This window comes from Mustelus asterias, unplaced genomic scaffold (assembly GCF_964213995.1).
Source record: "Mustelus asterias unplaced genomic scaffold, sMusAst1.hap1.1 HAP1_SCAFFOLD_106, whole genome shotgun sequence".
Taxonomy (NCBI): Eukaryota; Metazoa; Chordata; class Chondrichthyes; order Carcharhiniformes; family Triakidae; genus Mustelus; species Mustelus asterias.
The window spans coordinates 777,930-803,965 of record NW_027590150.1 but is presented as its reverse complement, the minus strand read 5'-3'; the positions used below and the strand labels follow the sequence as shown (position 1 = coordinate 803,965).

The 26,036-nt window shown below is 45.5% G+C and overlaps 2 protein-coding genes across 5 annotated transcripts in view; both read left to right on the top strand.

Annotated features, from left to right (window-relative positions):
• Positions 1 to 26,036, top strand: part of LOC144484402 (uncharacterized) — a 529,373-nt gene that overhangs the window by 134,538 nt on the left and 368,799 nt on the right. For 3 of the 4 annotated variants that reach the window (XM_078202930.1, XM_078202932.1, XM_078202931.1), the window contains exon 2: positions 11,365 to 13,419. The exons of the other annotated variant lie outside the window; for it this stretch is intronic. In XM_078202930.1, coding sequence (XP_078059056.1) covers positions 11,723 to 12,703 — 981 coding nt within the window. In that variant the 5' untranslated portion in view covers positions 11,365 to 11,722 and the 3' untranslated portion in view covers positions 12,704 to 13,419. Of the gene's footprint in view, positions 1 to 11,364; positions 13,420 to 26,036 lie in introns of those variants that run through there. 4 annotated transcript variants of the gene reach the window in all.
• Positions 449 to 6,473, top strand: LOC144484409 (uncharacterized). The gene is made up of 2 exons (XM_078202947.1): positions 449 to 499; positions 1,796 to 6,473. The coding sequence occupies exon 2, from the start codon at positions 2,183 to 2,185 to the stop codon at positions 2,603 to 2,605; it is 423 nt and encodes a 140-aa protein (XP_078059073.1). The 5' UTR covers positions 449 to 499; positions 1,796 to 2,182; the 3' UTR covers positions 2,606 to 6,473.

The following is a 26,036-nucleotide window of genomic DNA, read 5'->3' as shown; positions in this document are numbered from 1 at the left end:
GGACACAGAGAGCTGGAAATCTCCATGCAGGCTGCCAGACAGATATATGTCTATCTGACTGGACTAATAATGTGTGGAATGTCCAGACTGGGGGAACAATGGGTGGGGGCGGGGCTCCCGGGTCCGTGCGTCTGAACCCGGAGACGTCACCATGGAGCACAGTGATTGCTATTGGCTGAATCAGGAGGGGTCCATTGTGCCGTCACAATGACTCAGAGGGGCGTTCCCAGCACACAGTGTCCCATTGGCAGCAATATCACTGGTTACAGAAGCAAAACACTGCGGATTGGACACCAGCTCAGCGCGGCTGGCGGTCAAAGCCCCGCCCACCCCCACGTGGGCTCGGGTTCCGCCCCCTCATTGTCTCCATGCGGCAGATTGACCAATGGCAACGCGTGGAGGACCGGATGGGCGCTGGTCCTCCAGCCAATCAGAGTCCGGCCCCTGTGTCAATGACCGCGCGGAGCTTCCTGTGGACATGAATGTGGGGGTTCGATCAGTAAGTTTGCTGATGGTCCAAAAATTGGTGATGTGGTAAATAGCGAGGAGGAAAGCCTTAGATTACAGGATGATGTGGGCGGGCTGGTTAGATAGGCAAAATAGTGGCAATTGTAATTTAACCCTGAAATGTCTGAGGTGATGCATTTTGGAAGGACTAACAAGGCAAGGGAACAGATAATGAACAATAGGACGCCAGGAAGTACAGAGGACCAGAGGGACCTTGGGGTGCATGTCAATAGGACCCTGAAGACAGCAGGACAGATTGATAAACTGGTTAAGAAGGGATATGGGATACTTGTCTTTTTTAGCCAAGGCATCAAATATTACAGCAGGCAGGTTATGATTGAGTGTATAAAATGCTGGAGTACTGTCTGCAGTTCGGGTCGCCACACTTTAGGAAGGATGTGATTGCACTGGAGAAGGTGCAGAGGACATTCACCAGGATGCTGCCTGGGCTGGAACGTGTCAGTCATGAAGAGAGGCTGGTTAGGCTCGAATTGGTCTCCCTAAAGCAGAGAAGGCTGAGGGGGAGCCTGATTGAGATGTACAAAAATATGAACCCTCAGTTCACTGACCTTTAGTAGCTGGGTCAATCTCCAGGGACATAGATTTAAGTGAGGGGCAGGAAATTTAGAGGGGATTTGAGGGAAAAGATTTTCACCCAGAGGGTGGTGGGAATCGGGAACTCACTGCTTGAAAGGGTGGGAGAGGTGGGAACGCTCAACATTAAGAAGCATTTAGATAAGTACTTGAAGACCCATAACATATAAGGCTGCTGCTGACCAAGTGGTGAAAGGTGGGCTGAGAACAGATCGGTGCTTGAGAGCTGGCACAAATACGATGGGTCAAAGGGCCTCTTGCTGTGCTTTAAAACTCTGAGGACAGAATTATGACAGTGTGGTTATGTGATAAATATTGGATGGTTCTATAATAAAGTACATTTATTATTATTTCTTGTCTTGTAATATAGTACTGTAGCTACGTTATATATTTCCAGTCAGAGCCATTATAGCACAGGGGGAGTCCATTGGACAATTCAAGGCCCTGCTGACTCTCTGTCGAGCAATTCTGTCAGTCTGGAGAAGGTCCCATTCTGTAACCCTGAAGCACCCATCCAATCTCATGTCGAAATTACTGATCATCTCTGCTTGACTACCCTCAGAGGCAGCAAGTTCAGGAGCATGACTAATCACAACCCCCTGTATCTTAACCAACTTACAGGTTTAGGGGAATGAGTGGGGAAAGAATGTTCTATAGAAACTAGAATTATCTGTTCTGAATTTTGATCCTGTAGTGACTGTGATGTCTGCTGCAAACTCCGTTTATAGGATATCAGAAGGTTAGGATCCATTGACAGAATCCCAAACCATACGCCACGTCAAGATTTGACAGTCGCTCAATTCATCTGGACCTGAATACCATCGGCCTTTGCATCTAGAAGGAGAAATGTTTCTCTGTTCTGTCTGCTTCAGAAGGCGTTAAACGTCAGTGTGACTGGAAAAGCACCAACGCAACACAACCGAGTGAGAGTGTTCCAGTGCACTGACTGTGGAAAGAGCTTTAACCAGTTACACAGCCTGAAAATACATCACAGCATTCACAGTGGGCAGAGACTGTACCTGTGTTCTGTGTGAGATTTAACTGATTGTTTAACCTGGAGAGTCACAAGGACACCCGCACCATGGAGAAACCATGGAAATGTGGGGACTGTGGGAAGGGATTCAGATTCCCATCTTGGCTGGAAATTCATCGACGTATTCACACTGAGGAGTGGCCATTCACCTGCTCTGTGTGTGGCATGGGATTCACTTATTTCTCCAAGCTGTTGAACCACAAAGTCACTCACACTAATGAGAGACCCTTTAAATGCTCCGACTGTGGGAGCAGCTTCAAAAGGTCGCAGGAACTGCTGAGACACGAGCGAATTCACACTGAGGAGAAACCGTTCAGCTGCTCTCAATGCTCAAAGAGATTTAGATCAACATCCAACCTGCAGGAACACCAGCGAGTTCACACCAGTGAGAGACCCTTTAAATGCTCCGACTGTGGGAGTGAATTCAAAAGGTCTCAGGATCTGAGGGACCACCAGCACATTCACACCTAGGAGAGACCATTCAGCTGCTCTCACTGCACAAAGAGGTTGAGAACATCATCCCACCTGCAGAGACACCAGCGAATTCACACTGAGGAGAAACCATTCACCTGCTCTGTGTGTGGGAAGGGATTCACTGATTCATTCAACCTGCGGGAACACCAGCGAACTCACATTGGGGAGAGGCCATTTATCTGCTGTGTGTGTGGAAAGGGATTCACCCGGGCATCCAGCCTGCTGACACACCAGCGGGTTCACACCGGGGAGGGGCTGTTTACCTGCTCTCACTGTGGGAAGGGATTCACTCAGTCATCCAGACTGCAGGTACACGTTCGAGTTCACACTGGGGAGAGACCATTCACCTGCTCTGTGTGTGGAAAGGGATTCACTCAGTCAACATCCCTGCAGAGACACCAGCGAGTTCATAAGTGATGACAGGGGTTGGATTCTGCTGTTATTGCTGCTGTTAATCACATCCAGGACTGAACCATGTTCATTCTGACAGTTGGTGAAGTGGAGGGTCGGAGGGTTTCTTTCTGCTGGACTGGCCGGTCGCACAACTTTGCTTCCAATGGGCTGATGCTCTTTGAGCCTGGGAGAGCACATTTCCACTGAAATGATCCACAAAAGCTGATGAAGGACATTTATTTTATCCTGGATAGTAAATAGTGTTTTTCCCCCCACTACAGGTAGATCAAAAATAAATACAGAAAGAACTGGAAAAACACAGCAGGTCTGGCAGCATCTGTGGAGAGAGAAACAGAGTTAATGTTTCACGTCCAATGTAACTCTACTTCAGAACGAAAGAGAGGGAGAAATGTGATGGGTTTGATGCTGGTGAGAAAGGGGGGAGGGTCAGGTAGGACAAAAGGGAAAGTCAGGAATTGGTTAGGGGGTGGGTGAGATTAAATGACAAAAATATCCCGGAACCCAAGGCAAAGGGAGAGGTAATGTTTGTGGTAAAGAAACAAAGCATTGGCCCAGAGTAAGTGTTATTGGCAGAATAAAGGACAGCTCTGTCTGGAAGCAAAAAAACATGAAAACAAGGTGTAGACTGGCACTCAGCAAAAAACAACAAATCAAAATGGAGGAGAGAGTTCAGGGGGTGAAGTTGTTGAACTCAATGTTGAGTCCAGAAGGCTGTAAAGTGCCTCATCGGAAGATGAGGGGCTGTTTGTCCAGCTTGTGTTGGGCTTCTCCGGAACATTGCAGCAGGCCGAGGACAGAAATGTGAGTGTGAGAGCAAGATGGTGAATTCTAATGGCAAGCAAGCGGAAGGTCAGGGTCATGCTTGTGGACTGAGCGGAGGTGTTCCACAAAGAGGGCAGGGAACCGGCTACAGATGAATTCAAGAGAAACCATTTGTGTCCAGAACATTGTGAACATCCTTTTACTCTAGTTGTCTTTGATCCTCAAGTCATTTTCTGTTTGTTTTAACCATGTTCTGTTTCATTAATAGACTTTTATCAGTAAAAATATTTGATATTTGAATCAATTATTAGGATCTCTGTAATGATCAATAATTTAAAGAAATGAATTCTAAACTCAAGGAGTAAATTGAAGAATCACATGACAAAACTTCAAGTTTTATGACTTCTACTCCAACAAACTGGAAGCAACAATGACGAAACACTTTTTTGTCGGGAACATAACCCTTAAACTATAAAATTGAACTTTGCCCTTTTACTCTTAACACCATCAAATATCCCACTCAATGGTTATATTTTATTCCACCTTGGAATGTTGACACTCAATTCTCCAAGAATGAGTCCAAGGTGATTTTTCACTCCCCAAGGGTTTATTTCCATTGTTTTCCTTTTCCAGTCTGGCAACCTTTTAATCCCAGAACTGTCCTTCACAGTGATGGTTCTCCTGGACATTTTCCCACTAACACAAGCAAGGCGAATCTTCCAGCCTTGTTTCACAATCCTCAGGAATTTGTGACCAACATTTGACATAGGAGCAGAAGTTGGCCATTTGACCCTTTGAGTCTGCTCCAACATTTATTTAGATCATGGCTGATCTGTTTGTGTTGTGTTGTGGGAAATTTACCACTTCGGAGTCAGACTTGGAGGTTCAACAAAACAGTTTTATTTCGGACAAAGCTTTGGGAGAAAGCACTGGTACTCCGCAGTACTTGGCAGCGACCTTCTCAACTACACAATGGTAGTTGAGCATCTTTATACTTTTTAGACAGTAGATAGTATGGACATTAGCCGTTAATACATCGTTACAAGTTGAGTAGGCAGATACGGACATCGACAATTAACACATCGTTCCAAGCAGACAGGTACGGACATGGACAGTTAACACATCATTATACATAGAATGGATACATTTATGCAGTTATGTCCTCTATCAATGACTGGTTTCGATATATACATTTATGTATTTATGTCTCCATCAGTGGCGGATCTTATCATCAAACTCATTGTTCTGGGTCTGCTCTTATCTCAAGTCTTAAAGTGCTCCAGGTCTGACCAGCTTCCTGCAGCAATTCAGATACTGCAGGTTTTAACTCTTTGTGTAACTGTCTGTGCCCAAAGCCAGTGCCTTTTAATGTCCCTTCCCAGAGTCCATTTTGTGTGCCAGGTAACCATTTTGTGTCCATCATTTTAATTTCACCATAACAGTTGCGTTCCACATTCTCGTTCCACACCCGATATTTTAGATTCCCTTATCCAACAACAGTTGGTGTGAAGGCAAAATTCTGCTGTTGTTGGAATCTGAAACAAAAACAGAAAATGCTGGACAATCTCAGCAAGTCTGACAGCATCTGTAAAGAGAGAATAGAGACAGCATTTTGAGTCAGGATGATTCTTTGTCAGGTTAAGACAAGGAAAATCGGACAAAATTTATCCTGTGAGGGTCAAGAATTGGGAAGCAATCTATTAAACCTCCTCTGAACCACTTTCTATGCATTTGTATCATTTCTTAAATAGGAGACAAAGCTGCACCCAGTGTTCAAGATGCAGTCTCAGCAACACCCTGTATAACTGAAGCATAATATCTTTACTTCTATGTTCAATATCTCTCGTAATAAAGGATAGCATTCCATTTGTAAGAACTTTGATTTATTTGAATTAAGATTTATGGGGATTCTCTTGTTTACAATAACCTCCCCAATCGTAAATCACACCAGGTTCCAGTGACTTAACCAAATGGCAAGAAAGAACAATTTAAATGGTGAATTCAGAAAGTTAATTAACCATTAAAAATGTAACAAGTCAGAACGGTAAAAGGCAAAGTATCGATTAACAGTTAATAGAGAAAGTTTAACTTTAACAATTGAACAGACTTCTCTCCATCCCTCTCAGACCAGGACATGAAGTGACCGCTCCAAAAACATGGATAACTTGTAAAACCAACAGCTCTCCACACCTCTCTGTAAACATCTCTCCCTCCACCTCTCTCTACCAAATTGCCTTCTCAAGACCACTTTTTTATACTTTAAAAATGTCGAAAGCCCATCTTAGCCAATTCCCATAAATCTTCAATTATAAACTAAAATAGACACGAGTTTTCAGATGATTTGAAAAGAAATGAACTGTCTGCTGAAAGGGTTAAGTTTTCTACAGAACCTAAAGGGGTGGGGAGTGAGCAGAAAAATATTGGCCCACAATAATCCCACTTTACACAAGTATAAAAATCAAAACAAACTCGATTGTAAACTTCATCTCTTAATTTTTTTGTTATATCCCACAACCTAATTATTTCTATTTGATCAGTTTTGTTCGGGATGGACAACTTCTGTTCTTTATAAACTGCTTCACTCATTTTGTTTATTCTACATGGGCTCGGAGAATCAGAACCCAGACTTTATCATCCTTATGCTTTTTCCCCTTTTGCCACCACTCCCTCTGTTTTGCGGGACGGTCGTGGGGATTCCAATCAGACCGAATCATTTTATCATAAAAGTTAAATACGGCGGATGCTGGAATCTGAAACAACAACAGAAAATGCTGGAAAATCTCAGCAGGTCTGGCAGCATCTGTGGAGATAGAATAGAGCCAATGTTTCAGGTATGGATGACCCTTCATAAGAGCTGTTATGAAGTGTCTTCCAGACTTGAAACATTGGCTGTATCCTCTAATAATTTTATCGATAAGTTTCTTGTTCTTAGTTTCCAAACAGCAGGTAAGAGACCTGCCCAGTCCTCACTTGAGCTCTGATTTTTTCACTGGCCATGCTTGGGTAAGATTATAACCATTAGAATCTACTCTGAGGTCTGCTTTTCAGTCCAGTGCTATTTGGAGTATACCGTTACTTCACCGACTAACGGGTCACATGTCCCTCACAGTTCTTATCACAAATTTGGGATAAAATAATTTAAACAATGCCTGAGAACGCTTTTTAACTTCTTAACCAACTATCTGCCAGTTTGTTGATTGGTCAGACCTCCTGTTCACAGATTAGGGTATCTCAGCCGCTGAACACCAGCCGGTCCTGGAATAAGTTTAATTCTAACTCATTCTGAGTAAATATTCTCACCAGGTCCTCTGTTGGAGCCCTGCTGAGCAGCTTCAATGGTCCGTGATTGCAGAATCTGAGCAGTCACAGGAATGTGGTCAAGATAGTCCAGTCCCATATTGCCTCACATTCAATCTGCAGTCCTTCAATTATAACAGAATATGTGGCTGTATGTAGCTGCCTCGGCCACGATCAGCGCCAAAACTGCCTTCCTGAACTGCTACAATGCCTGAGGTGTAAGTACACCCACAGTGCTGTTAGGGAGGGATTTCCAGCTACACATTCCAGACTTTCACTGGACTGTAGGTGGATATCAGATTGATATATTCCATTCAACCACACCCAAGGTGAGTTATTCCAATTCCTTTATTGTCCAGGACAATATATTCACAATATCTTTAAAACAGAAATTAAACATTCCCATTTGATTTCAGGTATTAACACATTCTGTTAGTTTGTTCTTTATTGTCAATGTCAGGCTGGGGTTGTTCCCCTTGGAGCAAAGGAGGCTGAGGGGAGATTTGATAGAGGTGGACAAGATTCTGACAGGTTTAGATAAGGTGGACAAAGAAAAGCTGTTCTCATTAGCTGATGAGACAAGGACGAGGGGGGTCACAGATTTATGGTTTTGGGTCAGAGATGCGGGGCGGGGGGAATGGGAGGAAGAATATTTTGATGGAGTGAATGGTAATGACCTGGAACTCGCTGCCTATGAGAGTGGAGGAAGTGGAGACAATAAACAATTACAAAGGAAATTGGATGGGCTTCTGGGGGAGTTTCAAACAGAAATGCTGACTAAATATCTCTGAACTTCCTCACACCCGGTCACTCTGTGATCCTTGTGAAATTTGAAACCAGGTATTCACAACAAGACTCAAAGAGCATCAGCCCATTGGAGGCAAAGTTGTGAGACCGGCCAGTCCAGCAGAAAGAAACCCTCCGACCCTCCCCATTGACCAACTGTGAGAATGAACAAAATGCAGTCCTGGATGTAATTGAGAGCAGAAACAATAATAGCAGAATCCAACCCCTGTGAACTTGTTGGTGCCTCAGCAGCTGTGATGAAATTTTGAACCCTTTTTATACACTGAGCAGGTGGACGGTTTCTCCCCAGTGTAACCTCACTGATGTCTCAACAGGTGGGATAACTGAGTGGATTCCTTCCCACACTGAGAGGAGGTGAATGGCCTCTCCCCATGTGAACTCGCTGGTGTCTCTGCAGGTTGGATGAACGAGCGAAACCCTTCCCACACTGAGAGCAGGTAAACGGCCTCTCCCCGCTGTGTATGCGCTGATGTGTCCGCAGGACGGATGACCGAGTGAATCCCTTCCCACACTGAGTGCAGGTGAACGGCCTCTCCCCGCTGTGAATGCGCTGATGTGTCCGCAGGTCGGATGACCGAGCGAATCTCTTCCCACACTGAGAGCAGGTGAATGGTCTCTCCCCAGTGTGAATTCGCTGGTGTCTCTGCAAAGTGGATGACACGGTGAATCCCTTTCCACACTGAGAGCAGGTGTACGGCTTCTCCCCAGTATGAACGCGTTGATGTGTCTGCAGGTCGGATAACCGAGTGAATCCCTTTCCACACTGAGAGCAGGTGAATGGCCTCACCCCAGTGTGAATTCGCTGGTGTGTCCATAGATTGGATAACTGGTTGAATCCCTTCCCACACTGAGGGCAGGTGAACGGCCTCTCCCCAGTGTGAATTCGCTGGTGTCTCTGCAAAGTGGATGACACAGTGAATCCCTTTCCACACTGAGAGCAGGTGAACGGTCTCTCTCCAGTGTGAACTCGCTTGTGTGTCTGCAGGTGGGGGAACCGAATGAATCCCTCCCCACACTCAGAGCAGATGAATGGCCTCTCCCCAGTGTGGCTGCGCCGATGAGCATCCAGCAGAGAGGGGTATCTGTATCTCTTCCCACAGTCTGCACATTTCCATGGTTTCTCCATGGTGCAGGTGTCCTTGCCTCTCCCTTGGGTGGTCAATCAGTTGAAGCCTTGTCCACACACAGAACACGGGTACAGTCTCTCCCCGCTGTGAATGGTGTGATATTTATTCAGGCTGTGTAACTGGTTAAAGCTCTTCAGTCAGTGCACTGGAACACTCTCACTTGAATGTGGAAGTGTGTTGGTACTTTTCCAGTCACATTAATGTTTGAAATCTTTTCAAATCTTCCAGATTCAATGGCCGATGATATTCAGGTCCCAAGGAATATGTCTCTGCCAGATCTAGACGTGACGTTTGAGATTTTAGCCTGTGATTCCTCTTTCAATATCCTGCAAAACAAGTTGACACAAGTCATCAGTGTCAGTACAGGATCGAAATTCAGAACAGACAATTCCAGTTTCTATGGAACATTCTTTCTCTCTCAATCCCCAAAAGCTGTAAATCTCCATCCCACACACTCTCCCTCCATTCTCACTCTGCTGTATCTAATATTCACCCTCCCAATTCTCCTGAAGGTGCTGATTGAGGCTGATTGACAGATCCATGCTCACTGCTTCCTGTCCTGGACCCAGAGAGCTGATATAACTGGACTAAAAATGTGAGGAATATACAGACTGGATTCACTTCCTTACCCTTCAGTTGCTGCAAGTCCCCAATTTCCCCCAGAATGAGAAAAGAAATGGAAAGGGGGAAACATTGATTTCCTCCCAGATGTTACCCAGAGGAGGAAGTTTCAATCATTGGCCAACTTCCGCATTGTGACGGCACAATGGAACTCAGCCTGAATTAGCCAATAGGAATAAGTCTGTTCCCATGTGACGTCCTGTGGTTCCAGTGCGCAGGCCCGGGCGAACGTCCACGGGAGCCCCGCCCCCACCCATTGTTCCCTTCCCCCTGCACCAGATCCAGCCAAGGTTTCCCGGCAACCGGCTCCGGCCAGAGCGAGAAGCCGCTCGGTGATCTCCCCCTCCCCCCTCTCTCTACGGCTGCTGCTCCAAAAAGAGATCGAGAGCGACCGCTGGCGGCAGCCGCACTGCGCCTGCTCCGGACAGCTCGGCTCAGCAGCGCTCTCTGCGCCTGCTCCGGACAGGTCGGCTCAGCAGCGCTCTCTGCGCCTGCGCGCTGGGCTGCCAGCTGAGGGAGTGGGGGAGGGGACTTTGCAAAATCTCTTCCCATCATTTTCTTCCAAGTCCCGCAGTTTGATTTGAAACAGAACAGCTTCTGTTTGTAGCTTCACCACAGACTCAAACTTCACACACAGACTCCAACTTCATACACAGACTCAAACTTCACCACAGACTCAAACTTCACCACAGACTCAAACTTCACCACAGACTCAAACTTCACCACAGGCTCAAACTTCACCACAGACTCAAACTTCACCACAGGCTCAAACTTCACCACAGACTCAAACTTCACCACAGGCTCAAACTTCACCACAGACTCAAACTTCACCACAGGCTCAAACTTCACCACAGACTCAAACTTCACCACAGACTCAAACTTCACCACAGACTCAAACTTCACCACAGGCTCAAACTTCACCACAGGCTCAAACTTCACACACAGACTCAAACTTCACACACAGACTCAAACTTCACACACAGACTCAAACTTCACACACAGACTCAAACTTCACACACAGACTCAAACCTCCTCCTCTGGACAACATCTGTGAGGAAAACACTTTCTTTCTCCCCCTGGGAATTACAGAGACAGAGAAATTCTCTGGAACTGGAATTAGAGCCAAATATACTGAGGGGGAAATGTTTGTGATTTTGTGGAACCTGTTTTTATTGTCTGAGCTTTTTAAAGTGTAATTTATCTTGTCTATTCAAATACTGTTTCTTAATGCATGATTCATTGATGTTAATTTTACATTAATTTTTAAAGTAACATTTTAAAAAAATGAAACATTGTCTTTTAGTTTATTCCCTTGGGATTTGTGGGAATTTGTTTATTATAAGGTGACCATGAGGATCGTAACAACATTGATATGTCTGGTGTTGTTATATGGTGTGGAGATGCCGGCGTTGGACTGGGGTAAACACAGTAAGAAGTTTAACAACACCAGGTTAAAGTCCAACAGGTTTATTTGGTAGCAAAAGCCACACAAGCTTTCGAGGCTCTGAACCCAGACAGAGGAGAGGGAGGGAGAAAACTGGGAGTGGAGGAAAGAAATGGTGAGATGGGTTTGGATTTCAGCCCAGGGAGGAGGGAGAGTGTGTGGGACGGAGATTTACAGATTTGGGGGAACAAGAGAAGAAAAAATGTTCCAGACGAACTAGAATTGTCTGTTCAGAGTTTCTATCGTGTTCTGACAGTGATGACTTTTCTAAACTGTTTTTACAGGATATTGGAAGTGAAAGATTGGCAGACAGAAAATTCAAACCGGACATCACATCTGACAAAGTCATTCAGTTCCTTCGGAGCTGAATATCATTGGTCTTTGAATATAGAAAGAGAAATATTTGTCTGTTCTGCCTGTGGGCAAAGAAATTAAACATCAGTGTGACCGGAAAAGCATCGAGACAAACACACACCCGAGTGAGAGTGTTCCAGTGAACTGAATGTGGAAAGAGCTTTAACCAGTTACACAGCCTGAAAAAACATCACAGTTCACAGCAGGGTGAAACTACGTGTATGTTGTGTGTGTGGATGAGGCTTGAACTGATCATCCAACCTGGAGAAACACAAGGACACCCGCACCATGGAGAAACCGTGGAAATGTGTGGATTGTGGGAAGGGATTCGGTTTCCCATCACAACTGGAAGTTCATCGGCGCAGTCACACTGGGGAGAGACCGTTCACCTGCTCCGTCTGTGGGAAGGGATTCACCCATTCATACAACCTTCTGACTCACCAACGGGTTCACACTGGGGAGAGGCCGTTCACCTGCCCTGTGTGTGGGAAGGGATTCACTCGCTCATCCCACATTGTGACACACCAACTTGTTCACACTGATGAGAGAATGTTTACATGTTCTGACTGTGAGAAGAGTTTTAAATGCAAAAAGGATCTGCTGACACACCAACGAATTCACACTGGGGAGAGACCGTTCACCTGCTCTGTGTGTGGGAAAGGATTCATTCAGTCATCCCACTTGCAGACACATCAACTTGTTCACTCTGATAACAAACTTTTTAATTGTTCCCACTGTGAGAAGAGCTTTAAAAATAAAAAGGATCTGCTAACGCACCAATATGCTCACACTGGGGAGAGGCCATTCACCTGCTGTGTGTGTGGGAAGGGATTCAGCCGTCCATCTGCCCTATTGAACCACCAGAGAATTCACACTGGGGAGAGGCCCTTCACCTGCTCAGACTGTGGGAAGGGATTCACTCGTTCATCCAACTTATTGAATCACCAGCGAGTTCACACTGGGGAGAGGCCGTTCACCTGCTCTGTGTGTGGGAAGGGATTCAGTCAGTCATCCAACCTGCTGACACACCAGAAAGTTCACAGTGCGGAGAGGCCATTTACCTGCTCTGTCTGTGGGAAGGGATTTTCTCATTTATCTTATCTTCTGAAACACCAGCGAGTTCACACTGGGGAGAGGCCGTTCACCTGTAATGTCTGTGGAAAGGGATTTATTCAGTCATCCCACCTGCTAACACACCAGCGAGTTCACAAACGACTGCAAGGTTTGGATTCTACTCTTAATGATGCTGTTAATCATATCCAGGACTGAATCGTGTTCACTCTGACAGTCTTCATCCGTTGAGGTTTAATATTCTGAATAAATATGAAATAGACCAGCTTTGTTTTTTAAAATTGTTGTCGATTTTTGTCTTTCCCACCTGACCCCACATCACCAGGCTGGAGCTCAGAAAGGACAATCGGGGGAGGATCATATGGCAAACAGGACGCAGTCCTTCAGGGTCACAGAGAGGGACAAACAGCACTTTGCTCTTCCTCATCTCTCTTCACGACAGCAAAGTACCCGTGTGGTTTAATCCTGAGATGTGCAAGAACCTCAGTCGCTCCCTTCTATGTTTCAGCGCTCCTAGACCAGGAACAGAAGTTCCTTTACAACTGTGTTTAGAGTCAGGAAGAACAACAGTGAATGCTGGTAGGATGCTGCTAAATCAGAGATTGGTGCAAAACTCGGATCTGTTCCTGACTGAGAGTGAAACGGCAGGATTAGATTTCCAGACTGAAAATGCAGAAAAGTCTAAAATATTTTAATGTGTTTGTGTCAGTGCCAGTTTATTGAACAGAAACCAGTTTAAAATAAATTGGTTAAAGTCTGCATTAAAGTAGCAGCTGGAGAGTTCAAAGGAACCTGTTATCTGCTGGGACAATTAGACAACAATTTGATTCCCAGATAAAAAGGAGCTACAGCGTGTCCAAGAATTCCCAGTTTTATTGATGAGGCTTCCCACACACTGTCCTTTTAAATAAACCTCACTCCTATCAACCTTTAACCATTATAAACAGAATAGAGAGAAGAGTGAAGCTGTGCCTGTCCCTTTAACTGGAAACTGAACAGCATCAAGCCCCAACTGTCCCTTTAAGAATGAATGATGTGTTCAGCTGAAGATTCCTATTGGTAGTTTTCTGGGTGATCTCCTTATTTTGGATTATTCTCAGTGATCCTCAGTTGTGTGAACCTCTTCTCACTCACTTAATATCTCTCCTCTCTGTCAGATACTCACTTAATATCTCTCCCCTCTGTCAGGTACTCACTTAATATCTCTCCTCTCTGTCAGATACTCAATATCTCTCCTCTCTGTCAGGTACTCACTTAATATCTCTCCTCTCTGTCAGATACTCAATATCTCTCCTCTCTGTCAGATACTCAATATCTCTCCTCTCTGTCAGATACTCAATATCTCTCCTCTCTGTCAGATACTCACTTAATATCTCTCCTCTCTGTCAGGTACTCAGTTAATATCTCTCCTCTCTGTCAGATACTCAATATCTCTCCTCTCTGTCAGGTACTCAGTTAATATCTCTCCTCTCTGTCAGATACTGACTCACTTAACATCGCTCTCCTCTCAGACACTCATTTCACTTACCTTCCACCTCTACACTCAATTAAACACGCTCCTTTCACTCCCTTACCTCTCTCTCAAATACTGTCTCAGTCACTTAACCTCTATCTTTCTCTCAGACACTCATTCATTTAACTTTTTTATGTCAGATAGTGCTGAAACTCACTTAATTTTTTTATTCTCTGGTTATCTCTCTCTAAAAAAGCACCAAACACCTTCAATCTCTCTTCTCTGTCTGAGACAACATCGAATTTACAGAGACTCAATCTTCTCTCTCTGTTTTTTTTATTCATATGTGGGACACAGGTGCCGCTGACTGGCCAGCATTTATTACCCATCCCTAGTTGCCCTTGTTCAGAGGGCAGCTGAGAGTCAACCACATTGCTGTGGCCCTGGAGTCACATGTAGACCAGACCAGGTAAAGACAGCAGATTTCCTTCCCTAAAGGACATTAGCGAACCAGATGGGTTTTTCTGACAATGGTTTCATGGTCATCACTCGATTCTTAATTCCAGATGTTTTGAATTGAATTCAAATTCCACCATCTGCCATGGCGGTATTCGAATCTGGGTCCCCAGAAAATTTGTTGAGTTTCTGCATTAACATCTAGCGATAATACCACGAGGCCATTGTCTCCCCACTTCTCTCTCCCACTTCCTCTGACAGGCCCTGACTCACTCTCATTTTCTGATCACCCTCTTTGGGGGAAACTCATTCCTTTCTATAATTTCCCCTCATCTCTCCCAGTGATGACCCTCAGTCCATCTCCCAATTCATTGACTGTTAAAAACCCAAATAATCTTTGTTTATTGTTTAACATGGGAATGGAGGTGAATGTAATGCTGAGAGCGGCAGCAACCTGTGTGGTTGTTCTTGATGCTGTCAGAGTGAGTTCACCCTCACAGACAGGAAGAATATTCACGGTGATAACATCTCAAACTGATGTCGCCTGTTTCACTCTCAGGAAATACAACTTCCTGTTTCTCTGCTGCCGGTTGCAAACCGCGCATCTCACTTCTGGGCAAAAAATAAATCCAGGGGCCACAATCTGGTGAGAACATGTATCAGTGCGGCCTATATCCATCCACAGAGACAGGGCAGAGTCACACAGGATCACATTGCAGTGACATTTACAAATGAGCCTGTTATTTCTGTTCAGAGTCTCCATTCCCGGATATAACGAGCTGTATTTGTGGATCAGTCACTGAGTTCCCTCTGCTCCCCATAGCTGGGGACTGATAGCCTGCTCCCTTATATTGTATATCATTCTCTCTCTATTGCTTGTTTCCTCTGTTTCTCAGCTTTTATCTCTGACCACCTCATCTTTCTGTTTTTTAAAATCTCTCTCAATGTTTCTGTCTTTCTGTCTCTCCTCTGTATCTCTCTCAGTCTCTGTGTGTTCCTATTTAACCGAGATGTTCAGCATCATGAAGGGTTTCTGATTGATTATAGAAGGAAAAACAGGGAAAAAAGCAGAAAAACTCAGCAAGTCAGAGAGAAACAGTTAACATTTTGAGTCCATATGATTCTTCAGGGCAGGAAAAACATGGGCTTTTCTGTCTTAGATCAGGGTACGTGATGGGGAGGTTTAATAGAGGTGTTTAAAATGACAAACGATTTATGATAGTGTCAATGGAGAGGAACTGTTTCCCAGAAGCAGGAGGGTCTGTCGATGGGGAGAAACTTTCCCAGGTGCAGAAGGGTCTGTCGATGGGGAGAAACTTTCCCAGGTGCAGAAGGGTCTTTCGATGGAGAGAATCTATTTCCCAGGTATTGGAGGGTCTGTCGATAGGAAGAAACTGTTTCCCAGGTGCAGGAGAGTCTGTTCACAGAGGGGATACAGAGATTTAACATAATTGACAACTTAACTGGAGAGGGTGATGAGGATGATTTTTTACACAATAATTTGATGCAATCTGGAATGTACAAACTGACAGGTGCTAGAAGCAGATTTCAAGTAAAGTTTATTAGTCACAAGTAAGACTTACATTAACACTGCAATGAAGTTATGTGAAATTCCCCGTGTCGCCACAGTCCGGCGCCTGTTTGGGTCAATGCATCTAACTAGCACGTCTTTCAGAATGTGGGAGGAAACCGGAGCACCCGGAAAAACCCACGCAGACATGGGGAGAACGTGCAAACTCCACACAGTGACTCAAGCCGGGAATTGAACCCGGCGCTGTGAAGCAGCAGTGCTAACCACTGTGCCGCCGTGTTGCCCAGCCACCGTGCTGCCCAATTTAATAGTAAATTTCAAAGAGAATTGGATAAATACTTGCAGAGGGAATTTGGCAGAACGATGGTAAATGGGATTAATTGACAGTTCACTCGTCTTTGTGACATTCTGAATGTTTCTCTCCTGAGGTTTTAACATTTGATCTTTTCAGTCACAATGTGTCTCAAACAGAAGATCAAAACATTGGGTTTGATGAGCTGTCAGATCTGTTTCCCATGTGACTGTAACTCAAGAATTGCAGATAACCATGAGAAGGAACTGATTATTTTCAGTTCCTCTCACAGGTACACCTCAATATCAGAAATCTCTGGAGTTCCCCATGTCCTCATTATTCTCCCCTTGAGCATAACAGCTCTCAGTCAAGTAGAGTCAGTAACACATGTCTCTGCCATAATGTTTGCATTCCTATTTTCCCACTCACCTCCCAGTGACACTCAGCATAACACACAAACCTCAAACTATCATTGCCCCCTTACATCTTGTCCTCCTCTTACAAGCAAATATTTGTTGGGCCTCTTGTCTCCCTTAATGTCAGGTTACCTGCAGGCAAAATGACCTCAGCGACACTGGAACCGATCTTTGTGATTATCATTGTTACACCAGATTCCAATCAGCCCCAGGACCTGCAGTTGTAAAATGCAGTAACATTTTAATATCAGGCATGTTATTGTCAAATAGTAAGTGGCAGAGTGACAAATAACAGAATTGGAATATATTATATCAATAGACCATGACTCACTCGCTATCAAATGAGACCCAAACTTTGGTTATGGTGCACGAGATATTGACTGTATTATCATTACATTGGATCCCCGGGCCTAGAATACCCGACGCTAAAATGCCACCCTGACTACCTTCCATGGGAGTTCACCTCTGTTAGCCTGACAGCAGTTTACGTCCCACCCCATGCAGGCGTGAAGACGGCATTGGATGAAATATACACCACCACAAATAGCCTTGAGACGAGGCCTTGTCCTGAGGCCTTGTTCATCGTAGCCGAAACTTCAATCAGGCCAAGCTCAAGGGTGTTCTACCAAGGTACCTGCAACACATCTCCTGTTCCATCAGAGGCCCAAACATCCTAGACCACTGCTATACAAATATCAAAAATGCCTACTGCTCTATCACCAGCCCACACCTTGGAAAATCAAGTCTGTGCTCCTGCTCCCAGCTTAAAAGCAAAAACTGAAATGGGAGAATCTGCCAAAGAAAGTCGTGCAATATTGGTCTGAGGAATCGGATGATCTCCTACTAGACTGCTTAGAGTCAGTAGATTGGTCAGTATTTAAAAACTCTGTGACCAGCCTGAATGAGTCCTCCACTACAGTAACTGACTCATTAGTAAGCGTGTAGAAGACTGTGTGCCAAAGAAGCAAATCCATGTGTTTCCCAACCAGAAACCATGGATGAACAGGGATATCCACTGTCTGCTGAAGTTTAGATCTGAGACGTTCATGTCAGGCGACACTGACCTATACAAGACAGCCAGATATGATCTATGAAGATCCATCAAAGATGCCAAAAGACAGTACCGGATCAAGCTAGAATCCCAGGCTATCCACATGGATTCCCGTCGACTATGGCAAGGTCTGCAAGACATAAAAGGCTACGAGATTAAGGCAGGTAAAATCACCGGCTCCAATGCACCCCTCCCCACTGAGCTCAACACATTCTATGCCCGTTGTGAGCAAGAGGTCAGCGAGAGCACACCCTCCATCCCAGAAGCCTCGAATGATTCTGTATGTTAGGTCACCAGTGCAGACATCAGAGTAGCCTTCTCAAAAGTCAACCCATGGAAAGCAACTGGCCCAGACGGGGTACCCCAATGAGCACTGAGGTCCTGCGTGGATCAGCTGGCAAGGGTATTCACAGACATGTTCAACCTCTCATTACAACAATCTAAGGTCCCTACCTGCTTCTAGAAGAGGACCATCATCCCGATACCAAAGAAAAGCCAGGGCAGCGTGCCTTAATCACTATCATCCGGTGGCTCTGACAAACCATCTTTTTGTGATTCATGCACAAGGACACCCAGGTCCCTTTGCGCAGCAGCATGCTGCAATTTATTACCATTTAAATGCATGGTTGGGGACCCCGCGCACCCCCGACATTCTCTCTTCCACCTTCTTCCATCGGGAGGGGGATGCAGAGGTCTTGGGGTCGCGTGCCAACCGACTCGAGAGCAGCTTCTTCCCGTGCTGCTGTCGGACTTTTGGGTGGGCCTATCTTGCATTGGGTTGGTCTTTCTCTGCACCCTAGCTGTGGCTGTGGCACTGCATTCTGCGCTCTCTCATTTCCTTCTCTATGAACGGTATGTTTTGTCTTTATAGCGCAGAAGAAACAATACTTTTCATTGTATGCTAAAACATGTGACAATAAAAAAAAATAGTCCATTTTGCTGTTATTCCTACCAAAATGGATGACCTCACATTTACCAACATTGTACTCGATTTCTGTTGGAAAAATAGGTTGCATGCTTACTTTTTAATTATACAATGTTCAGAGCACTAAATTTGACACACAGAATCATAGAATCCCTATAGTGCAGAAGGAGGCCATTCGGCCCATCAAGCCTGCACCGACAACGATCCCATCCAGGCCCTATTCCTGTAATCTCATGCCCCAACATGAAAGGGGCAATTTATCATGGCTAATCCACCTAACCTGCACATCTTTGGACTGTGGGAGGAAACCCACGCAGACACGGGGAGAATGTGCAAACTCCACACAGTAACCTGAGGCTGGAATTGAACCCAGGTCCCTGGCGCTGTGAGGCAGCAGTGCTGACCACATGTGACCAATAACCAAGGACATGGCAGACATGACCAGTGTGTGAATTGCTGATGAATGGTCTTGTCCCTGTTGTTCCAATCTGTGTCCACAAAGGTACAATCCAATGGCAGAGCCATTGCCCAGCATTCACTGCGGGAGCTGCTGCGCAGGCGCACTGTTAGGTTGTGATTGGAGCATGCGCGGTGCGGGTGCTGCAGCTTGACGGAAGGGCGAGGCGGTCGTGTGGCTTTCGCAACGGGTGAAATAAAACACCGAGTGTGGATGGGGAACGGAGCCGGTGGGTGGAGAGATTTCATTACCACCAGACTCGGCTCGCAAAGTTCGAGTAAAAATCTAACGGTCCCCCATTTGGACCGAGACGGTTGTTCTCTCGGTGTCGGGCCGGGCTCGCCGGCCGCCATCTTTATAAGGGGCAATGTTCCGGCAAGGGCGCTGCCATCTTTATAAGGTAAACACAGTAAGAAGTTTAACAACACCAGGTTAAAGTCCAACAGGTTTATTTGGTAGCAAAAGCCACACAAGCTTTCGAGGCTCTGAGCCCCTTCTTCAGGTGAGTGGGAATTCTGTTCACAAACAGAACTTATAAGACACAGACTCAATTTACATGAATAATGGTTGGAATGCGAATACTTACAACTAATCCAGTCTTTAAGAAACAAAACAATGGGAGTGGAGAGAGCATCAAGACAGGCTAAAAAGATGTGTATTGTCTCCAGACAAGACAGCCAGTGAAACTCTGCAGGTCCACGCAACTGTGGGAGTTACAAATAGTGTGACATAAATTCTGATTCTAGGATCGCATGATAAAGACTCAGGAGGAAAAAAGCAGAAATATTTATGTGAAATAGTGTGACAGAAACCCAATATCCCGGTTGAGGCCGTCCTTGTGTGTGCGGAACCTGGCTATCAGTTTCTGCTCCGCGACTCTGCGCTGTCGTGTGTCGCGAAGGCCGCCTTGGAGAACGCTTACCCGAATATCAGAGGCCGAATGCCCGTGACCGCTGAAGTGCTCCCCAACAGGAAGAGAACAGTCTTGCCTGGTGATTGTCATCTTTATAAGGGGCAATGTTCCGGCTAGGACGCTGCCATCTTTATAGGGGGCAATACCAGCAGCAGGACAGAGCTTTATGCATTTCTATGTTAAAAGCAAAATTCTGTGAGTTCTAGAAATCTGAAATAAAAACCGAAAATGGTGGATTGCTAACCTGGACTGACAATAATGTATTTACAGGATACTCGGAGGAGAGAATTCACAATTCAAAACATTGTATCTAGATTCAGTCGATTCATCAAGATCATTGACCTTTGAATGTGTAAAGAAGCTGTTCTGTCTGTGGGAAATTATTTCAGCTATCAATGTGTCTGGTATTTGGATATAAGACTGATAATTTCAAAATCAAGATTCCGCTTGACTGGAAATCATGACAAAGTACTGCAGATGCTGAAATCTGATGAAGGGTCATCCTGACTCGAAAAGTTGGCTCTATTCTCTGTCCACAGATGCTGTCAGACCTGCTGAGAGTTTCCAGCAGTTTCTGCTTTTGTTGTGACTGGGAATCAATGTGGGTGAGCAGGCACTGAGGTCTTGGGGCTAACTGGACTTGCTGTCATAGAGTCACACAGCACAGAAAGAGGTCCTTCAGCCCATAAGTGAACAAGCGAGGAAAAGATGTTCCACAGCATCAGAATTGTCTATTTAGAATTTCTGTCCTGTACTTACGAGGATTCATTTTATAAACTCCTTTTAGAGGCTATGAGAAAGGGAGGAATTCCAAACAAGAACATCAAACCAAACATGACATCCAACATCTACTCACTTGATTCATCAGCGCTTGAATATTGTGAACCTTTGAATGTGGAATGAGAAATGTTTCTCTGTTTCTGTCTGAGGATTTCAAACTGAAAGTTTTGAAACAATTGACTGGAAAAGCACCGAGTGAGAGTGTTCCAGTGAACTGACTGTGGAAAGAGCTTTAACCAGTTATACAGCCTGATAAAACATCACATCATTCACAGCAAGGAGAAACCATACAGTTTGGACAAGGTTTCAACTGATTGTCCAATCTGGAGAGTCACAAGGACACTGGCATCATGGAGAAACTGTGGAAATGTGGGGACTGTGGGAAGAGCTTCAATTACCCAAAGCTGAGAAAACGTTATCATTGTCACACTGGGGAGACACCATTCACCTGCTCTGTATGTGGGAAGCGATTCACTCAGTCATCCCATCTCACTGACCATCAACTTGTACACAGTGATCAGAGACCTTTTAAATGCTCTGATTGTGAGAAGAGGTTTAAAAGCAAGAAGCATCTGGTAGCACATCAGCTTGTCCACACTGGGGAGAGGCCGTTCCTCTGTTCTGTGTGTGGGAAGAGATTCAATCGGTCATCCCACCTTCTGACACATCAGCAAGTTCACACTGGGGAGAGACCATTCCTCTGCTCTGTGTGTGGTAAGGATTCATTCAGTCATCCCAACTTCTGAGACATCAGCGAGTTCACACTGGGGAGAGGCCATTCACCTGTTCTGTATGTCGGAACAGCTTTGCTCAGTCATCTACTCTTCAGAGACACCAACGAGTTCATACTGGAGAGAGGCCATTCACCTGCTCTGAGTGTGAGAAGGGATTCATTCAGTTATCCGACCTTCTGAGACACCAGCGAGTTCACAAATGATTGTAGAATTTGGAGTTTGTCATTGCTGCTTTTAGTGACATCCCGGACTGAACATGTGGCTGTGTAAGCTGAGGTGTGTAAGGAATGTGTCCCAGCCACGCTCTTCCATGATTCAGTGGTCCTGGAGGCAGAACAGAAACTCCTTTACAACTGGGTTTAGAGTCAGGAAGAACAACGGTGAATATTGGAAATGTGATGTCAAGTCAGAGATTGGTGTTAAATTGGGATCTGTTCCAGACTGAGACTTTGAGAAGAAATAGAAATGTGGAATGAACATTTAAAATGTTTGTGATATTCCTGATCTATCATTGTCAGACAATAACAACACTCTACATTTATATTGTCTCTTTAACAGAGTAAATGTGAAAACTGACACTGTTTTCAGATGTTGTCACTGATGGGAATATGTTGATAAGAAATAAGAGGCCAAGCCTCTGGAGACACCAGAGGTAAGTGTGGGAATGGGAAGGGAAGATATTATAAGTGATTCTCTGACTCTGATTGAAGAGAGAAGAATAGGTTTAAAGTTTAATGTTTATTTATTAGTTTCACAAGTAGGCTTACATTAACATTGCGATGAAGTTACTATGAAAATCCCCTAGTCGCCACATTCCTGCGCCTGTTTGGGTACACTGAGGGAGAATTTGGCATGGTCAATGCGAACCAGTACATCTTTTGAACTGTGGAGGAAACCAGAACATCCGGAGGAAACCCACACAGACAGTGACCCAGAATCGAACCCGAGTCCCTGGTGCTTGAGACGGCAGTGCTAACCACTGTGCCACCGTGCCGCCCATGTAGAACCAGAAGAGAGTAGCCCCACCCAGCTGGACGACAGTGGAGAGGGATGGAGCAGAATGATGTGGGCGACCTTGCCAAAGGCTGCAAATAGGTCGAGGATAAAAAGGGAAAGTTCATTTTTGTTGCAGTCACATAGGATGTCAGTGCGGACTTTGATAAGAGCTGTTTCAGTAATGTGGCAAGGCAGAAACCTGATTGAAGAATTCAAATGTGGAGTTCTGGGAAAGATGGCCTTGGGTTTTGGGAGAAGGCAAAACATTCAGAATGAATGAGGGGGCGGGGCTGGAGGACCGAGCGAGAGCGGCTGGTCCTCCAACCAATCGGAGTGAATGAGGGGCGGGGCTGAGGGCGAGTTGCACTGTGGGGATCTGGAGCATGCGCAGTGCCGATCACTGAGGATTGAGGCGGTTGAGGAAATATTCAGTCCGGGCGATAACACCGGGTAAATCAGGAATGAGTGATGGAGCCGGTGGGTGGGCGGACTTGGAGGCTTCATAAAAGTCCCGTGTAGGCCGCAAGCCCCCAATAGGAAGCTCGAATTCGATATTTGAACCGTTGAAAGGTTGTTCGGGCTTTTCCCCCGATTCAGGCCCGGGTGAACGACCGCCATCTTGACAGTGTGCGGCCGAGCGCGCGCGCAGACAGAGGGAGCTCCATGCTCAGCCCCCTCCGCCCCGATTCAGTCTGATTGGTTGGAGGACCAGCCGCTTGTGCTCGGTCCTCCAGCCCCGCCCCCTCCTCCTATTGGTCCGGAGCTGCCGTCAATCAGCTCCCGGGCATTGTGATGTGGAGCATGCGCAGTGTCATTGCTGTCCTTGTCCCGGAGAAGCGGAGTCAGCGTTAGGCGGTGGCTGGGAGGATTTGGAAACACTTTGTGGATCCGCAAACCCTTCAGAATCATTGTCAGCTCCCTGGTTTGCAGCTGCGGGGCTTCTCCCTCCCTCCCTCCCTCCCTCCCGGGAACAGGCCCAGGTTAACGGCCCCATCCTGGCTCAGCCACTGGAGGATGGTTCACATCAGAGGATGGGGGAGGGGGACAATAAATAAGAGGTTACACTTTGGCCTCAAATCAATGAGGACTCTGATCTCTGGGAAGGAAGGGAACCCTGGGAGGTGGGCGGGGAGGATTCACAAACACCCGCTGGAGGCCCCAACACCCCCAGTAAAAAGCTGCAGCTCCCGGGTTTGCAGCTTTTTCCCGGGAGAGAGTTGGGGAAGTTTTGTGGAGACAATTCCCGGCTGGTTCAGTTAGTGGTCAATGAAGCTCAGAAATCCTGAGTCAGGATCCTCATTGGGTGGTTGTTTTATTAAAATATTATTATTCATCTGTTGAAGAAAATATTAATTTGTTTTGAAGAATCATTTTTATAGCGTTTGTGAAAATGTCCATTAAAATAGCCATTTTTCCAATGTATTTCTGATGAGAATTTTAATATTACTGATTTGGGAATTGATTCTCGGGAATGGTCATTCTGAAAATGATTATGTTTTAATTTACTCCATAATGCCAGAAGTCAGTTTGTATTTCAAATGTAATTTAGAATATCTGGGAGCAAATGTTAAAATGAGGTTTGAGACACCAGCTGCCATTACTTCCTGTGACTGATGATACCTTTGTGCCTGTGCAGGAGGTAATTCCCCTGGTGCTGTGGCACAAATAAAATGGAGCCTTTCCTCGGAACAGGTCCGTGTTAACGGTCACCGTGTTGTTTCAGTGGTGAGCAGGGGACGTGTGGCCATTGTGGTAACAACAGAGTCGGTGGGACTTCATGTCCCCTGACCTTAAAAGAAAATAATTGACTCCTTGGTTGTACAGTCAATCTGCACATGGTCTGGAGAACTGAATCCAGCCAGAGTGACAAGGCAGAGGGAGCTGGTCTCAGAGTGGAGACATGAAATGGTGGAGATGGGGCAAGGAGTTTGATTTAGACCAGGGACAAGAGAGAGTGTGTGGGATGGAGATTATAGCTCAAGATAAATGAGATGAAGAAGTGTTCCATGGAAACTCGAATTGTCTGTTATGAATTCGTTTTTTAAGCTCTTTTTGCAGGGAACTAGAAGAGGAGGATTCACAGACAGGAAACTCAAACTAAACTTTAGGTCAAGGTCTGCAGAACCATTTGATTCATCATGACCTCAGTATGATTGCTTTTTACAGTGGAGGGAGAAATCATTGCCTGTTTTGTCAGTGGAAGAAAATTTTAAAAATTCAATGTGGCAGAAAAAGACCCGAGACACACACCCCCGAGTGAGAGTGTTCCAGTGAACTGACTGAAAAGAGCTTTAACCGGTTACACAGCCTGAAAAAAATCACACCATTCACAGTGAGAAGTAACCATAAACGTGGTCCGTGTGTGGATAAGGCTTCAACTGATCATCCAACCTGGAGAGACACAAAGTCACCTGCACCGTGGAAATGTGAGGATTGTGGTAAAGAATTCAATTATCCATACTTGCTGGAAAACCATAGACACAGTCACACTGGAGAGAGGCCATTCACCTGCTCCGTGTGTGGGAAAAGATTCACTACCTCATCCCACCTGCTGTTACACCAACAAATTCACACTGAGGAGAGGCTGTACAGCTGCTCCACCTGTGGAAAGGGGTTCTCATATTCATCCAACCTCGGTGTACATCAGCGAGTTCACACTGGGGAGAGATCGTTCACCTGCTCCTTGTGTGGGAAGGAATTGCTGGACCATCCGGTCTTTGATCACACCAGCGAATTCACACAGGGGAGAAGCCATTCACCTATTCTGTGTGTGGTAGAAATTCACTCTGTCATCTAACCTGCTGTCACACCAGCGAGTTCACACAGAGGAGAGACCGTTCAGCTTTCCTGTGGAAAGAGGTTCAGGTCTTCATCCAACCTCAGTGCACACAAGCGAGTTCACACTGGGGAAAGGCCGTTCACCTGTTCCACGTGTGGGAGGGAATTCATCCGGCCTCCTGTCACATCAGTGAATTCACACTGAGGAGAAGCCATTTATTTGCACATACTGTGGAAAGAGTTTCAGGCAGTTATCAATCCTCACTGCAAATCAACGCACTCACACTGGGGAGAGACCATTCACTTGCTCCATGTGTGGGAAGGGATTCACTCAGTCTGGCAGCCTGCATTTACATGAGCTCACCCACACTGGGGAGAGGCCATTCGCCTGCTCTGTGTGTGGGAAGGGATACACTCGGTCATCCCACTTGCTGACACCTCTGCAAGTTCACAATTGTCAGCAGGAGTTAGGTTTTGCAGTTACTGCTGCTGTTAATCACATTCAGGATTGATATTCTGACAATATTGGTTTGTTTCTGCTGACATTAACAATCCCTACAACTGGAATTCTGCTTTAATATTCTGAGATGTCACTGATTTTCAGGGCTGTTGTGTCCCCTTTTAAACGTACTATCTGTGATTTTTTTTTTTGTTTTATTCAGGAACTTGTTTATAATACATTTTCCTTCAATCTGAAATTGACGTTTGGTACAAACTACAATTCAGTGTCTGAAAGATTCCACTGATTA

Bases quoted from the DNA above. Each gene is read 5' to 3' on its own strand.
- LOC144484409 (XM_078202947.1), top strand. From the start codon at position 2,183: ATGGAGAAACCATGGAAATGTGGGGACTGTGGGAAGGGATTCAGATTC.